The following is a 16029-nucleotide window of genomic DNA, read 5'->3' as shown; positions in this document are numbered from 1 at the left end:
AAATCACGATGTTTCGGAGGCAACATAAGTCTCCGTCTGAGTTATTTTTATTTATTATTTTATTATTATTTTTACCTACGTGCTTTAACGAAAAAACCTTTACTGCTGTACCAGTGAATGCGTTTCTCATGAATTCGATCAGCTACACGTTCCCTGGAAGTGGAAGTTAAGACGGAAGCATTACAAAACACATCATCCCATAGATTTTTATTGATGAAATGAACCAATGTTTAACAAAACAATCCCAGCATGTTTTTTTTTTATTGCCAAGCAATATTAAACAAAAAAATGATTGAAAATCTAAATGTTATTGTTTCACAGTATCACTTGGCTTATGGAGTTTTGATAGCTTATGTGGAGTTTTAGATTTAAAATACCATGCTCATTATATAAAGTGAAAAAAATAACCTGAATCATTCCAATAGTCCTGTACAGCAAAGTAGAGGCTTCTTAATAGAATCACCAGCAGTAAGAAGAAAACCTCTTCCGTGAAGACTCGTTCTTGAGATTTGAACCACCACTTTCACATTTGTATAAAATCACGGGGGAGGGAATGGTGTCAGCGGTTAGCGAACTGTGCCCTGAGCAAATTTCACGGAGTTCGATTCCCAGTCACGGATAACAGTGCGGCGTGATATACCATTCCTGAGCCCCCCCTTCGCCAAAGCCGCACTGGTCAAACAAGCGCAATTCTTAACAGGATAGGAGGTGCTTTCATCCAACAGTGGATAGACAAAAGGGCTGTAAAGAAAATAATATGAATGAAAAATAGAAAAATTAATCAAAAGCAAAATTTTGTATCCACCCTATTGGGGTGTTATTTGTGTTGTGACGCAAGGCGCGGTTATTGCCGAGTGTCGATGAAGCTCAATTTGGCCTAGTGGCTCAGTAACAACGCAGGACGAACGGACGGGAAAGACGAACAGACGGAACGTACCAACTCAACGACGCCGTCAATGTCCGCCACATTGCACGCAAGAGTCCGTCGTCTAAAATCGGCGAGCCAACCCTGTTACAAGAGGGGCTGATCTCTCCCGTCACACGCACTGGCAGCACGTGGGCTTGGGGCTGCACTGTGGGTTGCAGCAGGGCTCTAGCTTAGGGTCTATTCCGCGATCCATCTGGCTCGGCCCCCACGTCATGTCGAGCTGGAACTTGTCGCGCAGACGGTCTATGTCCTCCGCCACAGGCTTCAGGTCGGGGAGGCTGGTGTTCAGCTCGACGCGTTCAGACACGTCCCAGCCCAGGTGAAAGAGAAGCGGCGGACTGTGTTTCTTGCACCCAGCGGCAATCCCGCAGTCGTGATCCGGGGTAAGAGCACTGGCACCCGCTCCTGTAGAAAGCAGGGGGAAGGGGTGGGGAGTGTATGAGGATATGACTATTTGATAAAATAACAGGGTGGATGGAAGAAACGTGAGTCCTCCATCAGTAAAATTAAAGTGGCGATGGTGGTGGTCCCTACCTTCTGTGAAATAGTGGGCTTTGTAATAGTTGTGTCGGACTGCAAACACCCCCTGATCACTGGTCGGTGACGATGTGAAGTAGAACATCGACTTCCGAGGGCTCTGTGGAAAACACATCGGATGCACTTGTGTCATTAAAGTTGGTAAAGCAGTGGTGACCCTACACAGGCTCTGATGCCATATACCCATGACTAGTGGGAACGATGCTCGCTCGGTTCGGGAAGTGGACTCGTAGGCTCAGCCTGGGTTCCCATGGCAGCCGTATCGGGCCAACCCGGAACCAAGAGGGCTCAGGAACCAGGCCCAAGGGTTCCCTTTCTTCGGGGAGCCACAGGCCCATGCTGGGACCCTGTCCAGGGCATCACGTGGTCCGTGTGGAAAAAGGATGCACATGAAATGGCGTCCCTCATTTAACTGCACTTCAGCGCCTTGTTTTGGTTTTCAACACGCCAGAAAATAACAAAAATAACAATACACTTTCGGTGAGGCTAATCATACCTAAGCCATTAATTTGTTACGTGTCATTAACAAAATATAATTAAACAGTATTTCCCCCTGGCGATCGAGGACAGGATGGGGTGGGGGGCTGGCGGTGGGAACGGAGCAGGAGGGGCACGGCCGAGATCCTTGGAGCTGACGAAGCGCTGCTGATCCTGCAATGGATCTGGGCTTGCTATTGGATCACCAAGCCCGCTATTCTATTCTTGTACATGGCAGTATCTTCTTTGTTCTTTCGGTAAAGTCACGTAGAAGGGAAGTAATAAAATAATAAAAATAAAACATAATAAAATAAAATAATTCTCACGACGTTTCGGCTACAACGCAAGCAGCCGTCTTCAGGTGAAGAATGAGACACTACCAAGCTAGGCGCTTATATATAAGCTGGGTTGGAGGTGGAAGAGCGCCTTAACAAAAAGAATGTGCATATGAAGAGGAATTTAGCATATTCATGGGAAATGCGTAGGAGGTGGGTGGGGGGGTTTCATAGTCATATTATGCCCATGCATTATGCAGGATCAACAGCACCAAGGGGGGGGGTGCAGGGAGTAGCATTAACAAAGGAAAGGAATGTTAATAGTATGTAGCTGCAGTTACTAAACAACCACGTAGAAAACTAAAGTATAAACTACATAAAAAAACTAAAGTATAAACTGCATAGCACCATCAGTATACTTACTATGGCAGTATGTTCAGAAGCTAAATGCCAATGTCGAGGTCGACTACCCATGAGAGGGTTTCAAGAAAGAGTCTGTCTAGTTTTGCTATTCCTCCTCCATTGAAGGAGTACACACGACAGTGGTTTACTATACGGTCCGTATTTTAGATTGCATGACCACAATCACATGACACTGTGGCTTGCCTTTGATTTTACATTCATGAAGGAGATGTGTGCTTCAGCCTGTTGATGTTCTGATGTGGCTCATAGTTACAATCAGTGTCTTCAAGGAATGTCACAGACAGGAGGTGCGATTTTTGGGTCTCAAAGAAGGTGGTTAATCCGGAAGTAAGCGTTGTTTCACTCCGTTCGTCAGCGTTCTTCCCGATCTGGGCGAGATTCTAGGACGGTCGGTTTAACACGCAGGCTTTCGAGACCTTTTGTGTAATATGGATTCTGGGATGGCGATAGCGTGATCCAGAAAGGGGATCAGGACTTCATTTGGCACTGAGGTCTTGGTTGATGGGTAGGTTGTCATTGACAAGGAAACATGTAAACTCCCTTACAGTTTCCATGTCTGCAGATATTTGGTGGCCGAATGTTAGCCAGAATAGGGAGCCAGGGGATTGGTGTCAGTTTCAGTGTTGAAGTTTTGACGTGCATTACGTTATTTAATTATGTTTGAGAATGCAGTTTTTTTGTACGAGACCAGGCTGGAGCGCAATTCTCTGCCGCCGAGTAGATATCAGTGATAGGGTGGCAGTTTACAGCACATCTGCTGAGGCGCCTCAAGTCATTCCTTCAAGTTTACAAAGTGGCCGTGGAAATACTGCAAGAAAACACTAGGAGCCAGATGGGCATCTTGACAAAAAAAAACGCGTAAACACATCACCTTGGAAATTTGTCCAAATTGTGATGGGTACAAGCCTGATGTATCTCCCAATAAAGCCTTATAAAATACATAACTTATACTGGTAGGAACGAAGTGGACCAGACCACCAATAGATTATATCGTCCATCCGTCCGTCCGCGTTTGTCCGTCCGCCCGTCCGCGTTTGTCCGTCCGTCCGTCCGTGTATCAACATCGCCCCCTACTGCAAACACTTGGCATGACCCTGTCCGACAAGATGGCCGCCCGCTCCCCCTGCCATCACGGCAAAACTTTAAACTTCGCTTCAAAATTACTTTACAACAACAAACTTGCACCATCGCTACAGCTGCCGCGACGAGAGATGTGGGAGAAGCGGCGACCGCTGCCTTGCAGGTGAGAGGTGCGCGCGTGTGTGTGCGTGCGTGTGTGTGCGTGTGTGCGTGCGTGTGCGTGTGTATGTGTGTGCGTGTGTATGCGCGTGTGTGTGCGTGTCTGTGTGTGTGCGTGCGTGTATATGTGTGACTGTGTGCGTGTGTGTGCGTGCGTGCGTGTGTGCGTGTCCGGCCCACTCGAGCGGCGTGATGAATGGGCGCTATTGGGCTTCGGATCGTTATTCACGGCGAACTGGAAGCGTAGCAACACAACTTCATTGCGTGTACGTGTGTGTGTGCGTGTGTGTGTGTTGCGTGCGGTGTGTGTGCGTGTGTGTGTGTGCGCGTGTGTGTGTGCGTGTGTACGTTTATGCGCGTGTGTGCGTGTGTGTGCGGTCGATATCCCTGTACCGGTATTAGTATTATTCCTACCAGCCCACCCCGCAGGGTCCTGTTAAACCTTCACTGTGCTTCGTATTGTGTAGCTTGTTCAGTAATTAAGAGGACATTTAACATGAGGTAGGATGTGTACATTTGCATGAATCCCTAACCTTCTGCTACAGCAGAGGGCGACTCAAACTCCAGCATATTATTAAACATTTAGTATGAAAATCTCCAGCCCTTCGTCAATGCACTGTTTGATGAGGGTCGAGGGCATCCCCACACTGTGCAGGTCGTGACGATTGTTTCACCATACCTCGCCACGCTGGATAACGCAAGTTGGTAAAGATGGAGAGCTTACACGTTGGTTGGACAAGAATGGAATTTTCCACACCACTCTCTACTGCCCATGACGTAGCCGCCCACCTGCCCCGCACTGCGGTCGTGCCCATTGCGAGCGATACAGTGACGGGCAATCGCTTTGAACGTTATCGTCAGACGAGGCTTCAGCCGAACACACTCCCTAACCTTGGCGCCGTTGAAGAGGAGGGGCCCGATGTCGTAGCCGTCCAGTGGGACGGCTGGCAGCTTGGCGCCCGTGACCGCAGCGATGGTGGGAAGCAGGTCCAGCGTGCTGGCCAGTTCGTGAGTCACGCCTGCCGGCGAGGGCACACGGCAACCGCACAACGGTACGCCGCTTATCATCGCGGGGCAGATTTCCTTCTACTTAGAACTCAGGTGGTACCGTTGGCGGCGAGCACAGAAAGCTGCGGTGGCCGACGTACTGCGATTAAAACGAATTCCGAACGCAAGGCGTATTCACGTGGCAAATATATCACTGAACTTTAAGGTTGTTTTAGCGATGGTACACGTGGGCCATCGCTTAAGGTACAACTGAAAGGTCAGCTCTTATATTTTGGACGCATTCCTAGCTTGCGTGTCCCGTGCCATCTGAAAAATATTCTCAGCTTTGTTCATAAGAGAGTAAAAAACTTTAAGGCTACGGACAAGGGCGTCATTATGGCACTCTAGTGCCATCACATTCATACAATTTCAAACATCCATGTCGTGACCACTGCAGCCCTATGTTGGAGCATCTGGCAGTGATTTTTTAGGTTTCCTGATATCACCCAGGAGAAATTAGTTATGCAAGGAAAATTTGAAGGAGCTCGAACTCGCTCTGAAATGAAATGGCTGGATGATGGAGTAAAGGATATCAGCAAAAAAAAAACCCTGAAAGCACTTAAGAAGAAATGCCGAGACTGAGAAACTAATCTGGCAGAGTAATCACAAAAATTCGACAACGACCTCCAGACAACGTCAACTTCACTATGGTGTTGAAAAGCCTGGAACACAGCATCTGGAAGATACAAAAGGTTTGCCCCTTTTTGGCTTGTCGTCTTCTTTCAAGTGATTTACTCATTGATAATCCAGGGACCGTGTAACGAGTGCAAAGGTTGCGCGTGAAGCATGTAAAGCCATAGTACGCACCCGGAGTGATCTTGCCCGGCCAGTATGCAATGGCTGGAACCCGCAAACCTCCCTCGTACGTTGTGGCCTTCCCGCACTTGAGTGGCCCAGCATTCCCTCCTCGGTTCATGCGCTTGAGCTCCGGACTTCAAAGCGGAACGAACATAAAACATTTGAGTCAACAAAAGCGAGCGTAAAGCTGTAACGCAAACTGTCGGCATGGGTGTTAGGTGTGCACGAGAGGTTTTTTTGTCGTTGCCTTTATTCAGGTCATAAAAGGGTAGGAGGACTTTGAGCGGCGGTGGCCATCAAGGCAGAGGTCGCAATCGGGTACCCGATACCCGTACCCTACCCGATACCCGGCTACCCATACCCGGCCGGGTACGGGTACCCGTTTGCGACCCTGGTGCGGCCGAGTACGGGTAGGCCGTGAGTCACTGGTGAGTAACCGTTTGTCACTCATTTCCCAACGTCTTGTCTCTTCTCACAATTCAAGTTCCTAGAATCAACCCAGCCGCGCCTGCAACATGGCTTCATCCCAGAGGTCGCAATCGGGTACCCGATACCCGTACCCGGCCGGGTACGGGTAGGGTACGGGTACGGCCGGGTACGGGTACGGGTACCCGTTTGCGACCCTGGTGCGGCCGGGTATGGGTACGTTTGCGGCCTCTGCATCAAGGGAAGCGGGATGTTGCGCATTGCCAACCCGTTGTCGCTGGTGAACAATAACAAGGTGTTGTCTTCCACTCCGGCCTGCTCCAGGGCCTTCAGAAGCATTCCCACCGAGTGATCAAACTCCAACAAGGCATCTCCAAATGGACCTCGCTCACTCCTCCTGGCAAAGTTCTTGCTGGAAAACTGCGGGTAGTGTGTGTGCTGGAAGAGGAGAGCGAATGTGCAAAATGAGAAACAAGAAATGCGATTCAAAAATTCAGTCGGTTATGATGGTGCCGTCCTAAAATACGAACGCGTTAATAATAACATTTCGTGGAACAGTGGCACATAAATTATGAGTGCTGTGTTATAAACCCAGCAACCGGAGTTCAAGTCCAGATTAGGCAATTATCAGTGATATCGGAACCGGTTCTGGCCACTCCACTCCCCTCTTTCACCAAAATTGCACTGACCAGCATGGTGAAGTATGGTCAAATGACCTCCATAACAGACATGGCGTTGGGAGGCCTTTATCCTGCAGTGGATTCGCAAAAGGATGTAGGTTATTACTGAACAAATAACAAAATAAAGAGGTGGTTAAGTGGCCCATAGGCTGTATTGCTAAGGCAGCACAACTGAGATCCTGGGTACAGAGGCATGGTAGCCCACTTGTGATTAAACCGGGTTCTCTCATGCTGCGTCTAAGTATGGTTAACAATTACCACACAATAACGTGTCTTTACACTTCATTTGACCAAATTCCAGGTGAAATGGTCTCACAGCAGTGTATGGCAACAGTGCAGACACTACTACTGTGTAAAGGGTACAAATCTCTCCTTCAACACACGGGATGATATGCTGCTGTGCGAGACTTCCAAATGGATTATTTATCTCTTTACATGATGACCATTGCACAATACAAATTTGGAAAAATTTTAAAAATTATTTTCCAAATACGTAAGATATAATTTGTATTAACAGCCAGGCAGCGTGCTTTAGAGCTGTGCAGTCACTCACGTGGGAGGCATAGTAGAGGAAGAAGGGCTTTCCATCTGCGGCCTGCTTGTGAATGAATTTCTCTGCCCAAGTGATATAATCGGGCACAAGTGTCGTGAAATCCACGGGCTGGCGCAAAATCCGCTCGCCCTCGAACAGCGGCAGGAGGACAGAGCCTTGATCGCACCGGCCGTAGCATGGCACGTCTGGAGGGAAGCACGTCAGGTTCTGGCAAGGACCCTGGTCGTGCGAGTAGGGGACGCCCAGGAACTCGTCAAAGCCATGACGGGTGGGCAGGTACGTGCCGTTGGCACCCAGGCCCAGGTGCCACTTGCCCACCATGCCAGTGGCATAGCCCTGCAGCTTGAGCATCTTGGCTATGGTGGTCTCGTTGAGGGGCAGCCCTCCCACAGAGCCAGGGTAGAACACCCCCGGGAAGACGCCCGATCTCGTGGCGTAGCGACCAGTAAGCAGGCCTGCCCTAAGGGTGCACAACGGACGGGCAAACCGTGGTTATGCTGCGTTTTCCGGTTGTACCGCATGTTTTCGGCATTACATCTGACGTTTCGTTCAATGTGGTGGTATCTTCTTCAGATTTTTCATGGGGGTGGGGTGGGGGTCAGCAAAACTTCAATAGGGGGGTGGTTTGGGTGCAAATACATGAAATGGAATATAAATAACATCGCCTAAGCACTCATACTTTGTATATCCTTTGCTTACAAATTATATTTAATTAATGCATCCTTTCTAAAGAAGACGTGGATAAACATCTTATCGACATGAACAACATACAGTTTGTGATATGATGATGCTACTACAATTAAAATAGTAAGAGTAATATCATGATTATAATCCGATATCCCACAATAAAAACCTCTCCCCTGGATCTCCTACCAGCCGGTACCTTCAAGCATTTTGCTGACGCATTTGTAATAATGGTTCATCATGTTGTTGCTACCTCTTTCTCGTCCAGTCTTTTCCCTATGTTACTTCAATTGGACCAAGTGACACCCTGTCCTCAAGAAATATGGCTCTGACCCGGAGGCCCTGCCCGATTACGAACTAATGCCCGATTACAAACTCTTTGAGCGCCTGGCCAATGTCAGAATCAAATATCACTTTATTCGATGCCTCAACTTCTACCCCCTTCAGTCTTCCTACCAGAGGCAAACTCTGGTTTCGACATACCGTGTCTCATCAGCAGAGTCACAATGAAGGAGACAAGTGGCCGCAGCTCCATTAATTTGTAATGTATACTCTCCACAATTAATCATAATATTCATTGACGCTGGAGGAATCCGATGAGCTATAAAGCTCGTTTGTGGTGGTTATAATGATGGCATGGTGGCGATGCTGATGTCTAAGGGCAACCACCACCACCACCACCGCAGGCTGCTGCTCACCTGGACGGACTACAGACGGCAGCCGAGCTGTAGAAGTCTGTGAAGCGAAGCCCCAGCGTTGCCAGGCGGTCCAGGTTGGGCGTGAGGGAGCTGGGGTGCCCGTAGCATCCCAGGTCTCCGAATCCCAAGTCATCGGCGAACATAATAACCACGTTGGGCGGTGAAACCGAGAGGACGGGCCGAGGGAAGACCCATGTGGCCATCAACAGCGGCAGCATCGCCGCAAGAGCAGCGGTGCGTCTGCTCTTGTCCATCGTCCAGCTCCTGCTGCCTTCTTAATGACCACTTCGTAAAGCAGAGCCTGCAGAGGCACAGGAGAGATCGGTTACGTATACACACGTACTGCTGCTGTATTACGTCTCGCTTTCAGCGGCGCAATTGAAGCGACATCTTAATCGCCACTGAACAGCAATTATTGCGTTTGGTTCACCGACTAAACGGAAGCAACAGGCCGTGTTAAATGCAACTTGTGTTGCTTTAATTGTTGACAGCGGGACACCCAGAAATGGGTGAATTATTGACGAACATTGAGTGTTTGTTCCAGCTGCCTCTCTCGCGCACACGTGGTGCCCCCTAAAGGTGGAAGTGCAGCACTTACTCCGAAGCGTTGCAGATTCTAAAGCCTCAACTCGATTTTGTCGAGAGGTTTTTTACAAACAATTGTTGGGTTTCCCGAAAAGGACATTTTGTCCAAAGGGGCCGTCCATAAATGACGTCACGCGATTTAGAACGATTTTTGACCCCCCCCCCCTTTCGTCACACGGCGTCACAAAAAGTCAGACCCCCCCCCCTCAAATATGACGTCACAAAACTCTGCCCCCCCCCTCCCCAAAAATAAAACATGCTTCAAATCGCTTTAAACTATTGTTATTGTAGTGCGTATGTAATGTGGCGCTACACTCTGATGTTGTAGGAGAAAGCATTTATTTAAAAGTCTATGTAATTAAGTAGAACGTGTTGTCTATATTCATTTTAAGTTGCGCATTTTGATGTGACGTCACATTTCTCAACCCCCCCCCCCCTCGTCACACATCGTCACAAATGTCTGACCCCCCCCCCCCGAGGTGCGTGACGTCATTTATGGACTACCCCAAAAAGATCGAGTGGCAAATGTAACGATTGACTGCGCTTAGTAGGCCACGATTCCAGCTGTAAGCATGAGTGCAGATGTATCGGTTTTCATAGCTGTCAACCCATACGATTTATCCATAACAGAAGTTTTTTGGGTTAGATCGCGTAATTAGCCAACTAGTAAGGCTTGTCACGCCAACTCGTTACTAGTACAGCACTACACCGGTGTGTTGGAGAGTAAACCCACAACATTTACAATTCGAGGACGACGTTTCGCCAGTAATTGCAACCAGCATCATCAGGCGACAGCCAGATTTGTGGAGAAATCCTCGTGTTTCGTTCCTTAAATAGAGGGGGGATAGATGTGATGGCATCTCTTGTGAGCCATTCTTGTGTGAAGGCCAGATTGGGGGAAGAGGGGGGTTAATGAATGTATATAAATTACAATGGTTAGCCATTACCACGCGGTTTACCACGTATTCTTGTACAGGGAAATTGGGTTTTCAGGTCCGTACGGCGTACAGCCATTTCAATACGGGCAAACATGATTTTCTATTTGTGTTTCTCCCTTGTGATGGGACGTAACGTTGAGATTAATTAAAAGGGGCACGGGGTGAACCGATAAATTCTGAATTGGTCTGTAATAAGTTTGGCACTTGTAAGGGGTTGACAGGTATGAATATGTCTCAGTAAATTGTCCAGCGACATGATTCGACAACGTATTTATTCCAGGTATTTGCAACATCGTTGAACTGAAGCTTCGCATCTTTAATTGCAACCAGCATCATCAGGCGACAGCCAGATGTGTAGAGAAATCTGCCTGTCACGTAAATAGCCAACTTACCAGGCACTGCACAGTGAAACGAACGCATACATTCTAGATTTGAAGCTTTCGTGACTGCAAGGATTCATAGTCTTGGGTTTTTTCGGTAAAGTCACGTAGGTAAAAAAATTATAATAAACAGAAATAAAAAACATAGAAATCAAATATACAAATTATTTCTGAAGACTCTGCCTTCTCGACAGACCTGTTCTCCACCTGAAGACGGCTGCTTGCGTTGTGGCCGAAACGTCGTGAGAATTATTTTATGTTTTATTTTTATTATTTTATTACTTCCCTTCTACGTGACTTTACCGAAAGAACGAAGAAGATGAATCCCTTCAGTCACGAAAGCTTTAAATCGAAATTTATTAATATTTATTTTTATTATTTTTTACCTACGTGACTTTACCGAAAAAACCTAAAAGTATGAACGCATACATCTTGAACACAAACCCGGCACCGCGTAAATAACAACTTACCAAAGCATCACACTTTGTAAACGTAAACAAAATCCATCACGTTGCAATTAGCGCGTGTGTATTCCCATGCACATCAGCAGCACTGCTCTCATCTAATCACTGCACATCTCCATATCGCTGTATATCTGTGTTTCACGTAAACCAATAAGTTTAAAGAAAGAACGCGACTTTCTCTTCGTGAACCGAACCCAACCACGGCGCTTGTGCCAGGCTAGGTGCACCTTAAGGGCCACGCGAAAGTGTCGAAGGCCCCCTCCGGCAGGGTCACGGGGCGACAGAACAAATGGGGTTGACTGACCCGAGATGACCCGCCGATGGCAACCCTCACCGTGCCAACTTGCTGCGTTTTAAATCCGCCCAGGGCTCCCGCTCGTTCGTTGTGGGCCTCGCTCCTCTGCCCCTGATGTTGCTGCTGCTGTTGTTGTTGTTTATTGTTGTTGTTGTTGGAGGGCGACTGGCCTCCAGACTGCCCCAGTGGCAAGCGTCCTTCACGAGGCCTCCCTCCACGGCCACACAAATAACGCGCGCCCGGCAGCAGCAGCAGCAACAACAATAACCCCGCGTGTTCACACCGCTTCCGTGTCGTCACCACGGTTGTGTGTGTGCAAGGCGGCACTGCAATCGAGCGATCCAATCCTACACCAGCCCCTCTTCCTCCTCCTTCACATCCCCCTCCTACACCCCCCCTCCTCCACATGGGTTGGCTGACTGAGATGACCGGTAGATGCACCACCAGCTGTACCCCCCACTGTGCCAGGCTAGGTGCAGGAGATCTCGGGACAGACTCAGCAGGTGCCATGGGTTGGCTGACTGAGATGACCGGTAGATGCCAAATTGCTGTATTCTAGCCGCCTGGCACTCCGCTCGTTGTTGTGAGCGTCGCTCCTCTGCCCTCCGTTGTTGCTGTAGCACGACTCCCTCCAATTGCCCAGTAGCGTCCTTCACGAGCCTCCTTCATAGAGGTTGATATTGAGACACCGCTGGTACCAGTCATCAGCAAGTCCACTCAGCTCCACATCCTGCCGAACCGCATCAGCTCCATCTCTTCTCCAGCCCGTGTCGTGCCCGTTTAGCCCCCCTCTATGCGGCCAAACAGAAGCTGCTTGGGCATGCGGTGGCTGGGCATTCAAGGATTTGTGAGCTCCTCACACAATCCAGCCTGGTTAAACCCAGGATGGATCGTAGGCAGGCCCAGCCTGAATGTTTGAAACCAGCGAAGATGTTCTGTTAGAGGGGTCCACGTTTCGCAAGCATAGAGAAGGGAGGGCATGGCCGTGGTCGAGAAGACCCGAAGCTTCGTGTGGAGCGACAGACCAGGTAGCTGCCACACAGCATTACGCAGCCGATGAAATATAATGCCGCTCGACTGATTCGGAGCGAGACCTCTGCTGTCCCACACACCCCCACCTCCAACACCGCCACACGCCCCCTACACTCTCCACACCTCCTGCCCACCTCCCATCCCCTTCCCCACCTCCCACCCACCCCACTCTCACACCCCCCCACCTCCCACCCCACCTGCCACTCACACACCTCCCCACTCTCACCCCCATCTCCCACACCTTCCCACACACCCCCACCTCCCACACCGCCACACGCCCCCTACACTACCCACACCTCCCACCTCCCATTCCCTCCCCAACCTCCCCCACCTCCCACCCCACCTCCCACTCCCCTCCCCCACCTCCCACACCTCCCCACTCTCACCCCACCTCCCACATCTTCCCACTCTCACACCTCCCACCACATCTCCCACTCCTCCTCCCCTACCTCCCACACCTCCCCACTCCCCACCTCCCACACCTTACCACTCTCACCCAACCTCCCCCACTCCCACACCCCGCACCCCACCTCCCACCGTGCCCCCATTTCCCCAGCCCTTACCCGGCCACCCACCCCTCGTGGTCAGGGCAACCAAAGGTCCCTTCCAAACACCCTCATCTCAGAATCGGAATTGTTTAGTTATTTATCCTGGAGGAATTGGATGAGTGCTAAAGCTCTTTAAGCACAGATGTCCAATGGGGGCGGGTCATAACGTTACAACAGCAAACAATGAAAAAAACACACACAATAGGATTCCAAAGTACAGGGTGCTTCAACATTTTTTTTTACACTTCTATGGAACTATCGTCTTTATTGAAAAAAAAGAACGGAAATAACACATAAACACGATGACAAATGTATGTTAATAGCTTCAAAAAGTCTCCACTTCGACATCATTGTCAACACATGCATGGAATCTTCTCCAGGTGGTTTCCAGAGCCCGGAGGCACATTTTTTAGTGGTATTGTTGCAAATTCTCGGAAGTGTTTACATTTTTTTGAAGCGCCCTGTATAGGAAAGGTAAACCATATATTGAGCACATGGAGCTGCTCCATTTACGCCACGTGCGCTGCTGTTACAGTGACACCAGCATTGGTTCAAGCGAGCCTGGTTCTCGCCGCTGATAATTAATTATGAGACGTTGAATGTGGAAACCCAGTCCAGAGTTTGCTTGTGTTGCTTAAGCCAATGCTGATGAAATTATGCACTCCATACTAGTCAAGAATGACACCGGGAAACCAACAAAGATAGGAGAAATACTTATATTCTTGGTTCTTTCGGTAAAGTCACGTAGAAGGGAAATAATAAATAATAATTTTTTTACATAATAAGATAAAATTCTCACGACGTTTCGGCCACAACGCAAGCAGCCGTCCTCAGGACCTCAGGACGGCTGCTTGCATTACCGAAAGAACCAAGAATATGATTCCATGCAGCCACGAAAGCTTTAAATCGAAAAGGAGAAAGACTTGTTGAATCGGGGAACAAACTCAGATCGAACTTCATATCGACTGTTAGCAGTGGCGGCTCCTGCAAAATCTCTCAGGGGGGGCAAATGTCTGGATGATTGATAAGGATAAGGTCCACCCATGCAATGGATAAATTAACAGCTTAAGCATGTAAAGGCAACTTCACTTTAATATTAATGAAAAATAAAGTGACTCTTACAATACATCTTGTTTGTTTCTATACTCACTATTAAAACAAACCACTCAAGTTTATTTTATTAAAGATTCCACTAGGTGGCGACAAATTATATTGTTGGATGAAACGTGCTTACGTATGATGACGTAAGCACGTTAGTGCGAGCCCTCCCGGAAGCCATAGAGAATGCATTGGAGCGCCCGCCGTTCGAAAAAAAACCATCTTTGAATGTAAGTCTATGGGGCCACTCGGGGCGATTCTCAGCCGGAGTGAAATCGCCCAAAAAGAGGCGGTACTCCACAGAACGTGACATGACGCTGATTGGACTATATCCAGAGGCACAGTGACGGCTAGCGTGACTCTGTGGTTCAATGACATTGGTGGTGCGTCGCCCAATCGCCCTAATGAAGAAACCGCCTCTGCTCCATACTAGTCAAGAATGACACCGGGAAACCAACAAAGATAGGAGAAATACTTATATTCTTGGTTCTTTCGGTAAAGTCACGTAGAAAGGAAATAATAAAATAATATTTTTTTTTACATAATAAGATAAAATTCTCACGACGTTTCGGCCACAACGCAAGCAGCCGTCCTCAGGACCTCAGGACGGCTGCTTTCATTACCGAAATAACCAAGAATATCATTCCATGCAGCCACGAAAGCTTTAAATCGAAAAGGAGAAAGACTTGTTGAATCGGGGAACAAACTCAGATCGAACTTCATATCGACTGTTAGGGAACGTGAGCTCGTGCAGACGGCATGGGTTGGGGGAGGGAGGGACATCTGTCAAAAAAGAGCTTTCTGGCTCATCGGATTCCTCCAGTGTAAATACATCTTCTGATTCTGAACGATGGTCGAGGCTAGAGATGGAATGAGAGCCAAGGGAGAATGAGTTCGAAATCGGCTCGCGTGGAGGTGCTTGGTGGATTATATTGCATCGCAAGGTGATAAGAGATGGCGACTGCTTGGAAATGCCATTAGTCCAGCAGTGGATTGATCACGGCTGATGATGGCGGTGCTTAGACCCCCCCCCCCTCTCCATCCAACAAGAATACCCGCCATTCCCCACTAAGTGACGGTAACGTCATCGCCTGTGCCAGGCTAGGTGCACTTTGAGGCCACGTGAAGTGTCGAAGCCTCGGGAGGTCACGGGACAGATGCACCAGCTGTGCCACCTTACTGTGCCAACTTGCTCTGTTTTAACCGCCCGGCTGCTGCGCACGTTGTTGTGAGCGTCGCTCCTCTGCCAACCCCCCTCCCCCTTCACCCCCTCCCCCAACCCCTCCCCCAACCCCTCCCCCAACCCCCTCCCCCTTCACCCCCTCCTCCTTCACCCCTCACTTTTCCCCCATCTCCTCCTCCCCCATCTCCCCCTCCCCCAACCCCCTCCCTTTTCCCCCACCCCTTCTCCCTCATTCCCCCACCCATCCTCCCCCATCTCCCCCAAACCCCCTCCCCATTCCCCCACCCCTCCTCCCTCATTCCCCCTCCCCCAACCCCCATCCCCCCTCCCATTTCCTCCACCCCTCCTCCCTCATTCCCCCTCCCCCAACCCCCATCCCCCCTCCCATTTCCTCCACCCCTCCTCCCTCATTCCCCCTCCCCCAACCCCCATCCCCCCCCCCCCCCATTTCCTCCACCCCTCCTCCCTCAATCCCCCTCCCCCAACCCCCATTCCCCCTCCCATTTCCTTCACCCCTCTTCCCCCATCCCCCCAACCCCCCCTTCCCCTTCCCCCACCCCCACCCCTTCCCCCAGCATTTCCCCCAACCCCACTCCTCCCCCATCCCCCCTCCCCCACCCCCATGCAAGATGTCCGCCCCTTTTGCCACATTCCTCCTGCCGCGATTAACCCCCCCCGCCCCGCCCCGCCCCCGCCCATTGTGCAACGCGATTGGCTTAGACGCGACACCGTCCTCGCGCA

At 49.6% G+C, this 16029-nt stretch overlaps 1 protein-coding gene across 2 annotated transcripts; it reads right to left on the bottom strand.

Moving 5' to 3' along the window:
• Positions 1–201: 201 nt before the first annotated feature.
• On the bottom strand, positions 202–11719 carry ARSA (arylsulfatase A). Of its 2 annotated transcripts, none has more exons than XM_061564367.1 (8): positions 11437–11719; positions 8766–9066; positions 7384–7843; positions 6419–6588; positions 5734–5858; positions 4771–4898; positions 1463–1565; positions 202–1333 (listed from the first exon to the last, which is right to left on the bottom strand). In XM_061564367.1, exons 2-8 carry the CDS (start codon positions 9017–9019, stop codon positions 1038–1040), a joined length of 1536 nt encoding a protein of 511 aa, XP_061420351.1. In that variant the 5' UTR covers positions 9020–9066; positions 11437–11719; the 3' UTR covers positions 202–1037. The 2 variants fall into 2 exon arrangements, with proteins under 2 accessions (XP_061420351.1, XP_061420350.1); XM_061564366.1 differs by having other exon boundaries at positions 11467–11719.
• Between the last annotated feature and the right edge of the window lie 4310 nt (positions 11720–16029).

This window comes from Lethenteron reissneri, chromosome 33 (assembly GCF_015708825.2).
Source record: "Lethenteron reissneri isolate LAM-NWPU_2019-01 chromosome 33, ASM1570882v1, whole genome shotgun sequence".
NCBI classification, from domain to species: Eukaryota; Metazoa; Chordata; class Hyperoartia; order Petromyzontiformes; family Petromyzontidae; genus Lethenteron; species Lethenteron reissneri.
This window is presented reverse-complemented; position numbering and strand designations above follow the sequence as displayed.

Coding starts and splice junctions, on each gene's coding strand:
- ARSA (XM_061564367.1), bottom strand. CDS start 9,019: ATGGACAAGAGCAGACGCACCGCTGCTCTTGCGGCGATGCTGCCGCTG. Junction 6,589..7,383: donor TCCTCTACTATGCCTCCCAC/GTGAGTGACTGC, acceptor CTCCTCTTCCAG/CACACACACTACCCGCAGTT. Junction 1,566..4,770: donor TCCTCTTCAACGGCGCCAAG/GTTAGGGAGTGT, acceptor TGTTTTCCACAG/AGCCCTCGGAAGTCGATGTT.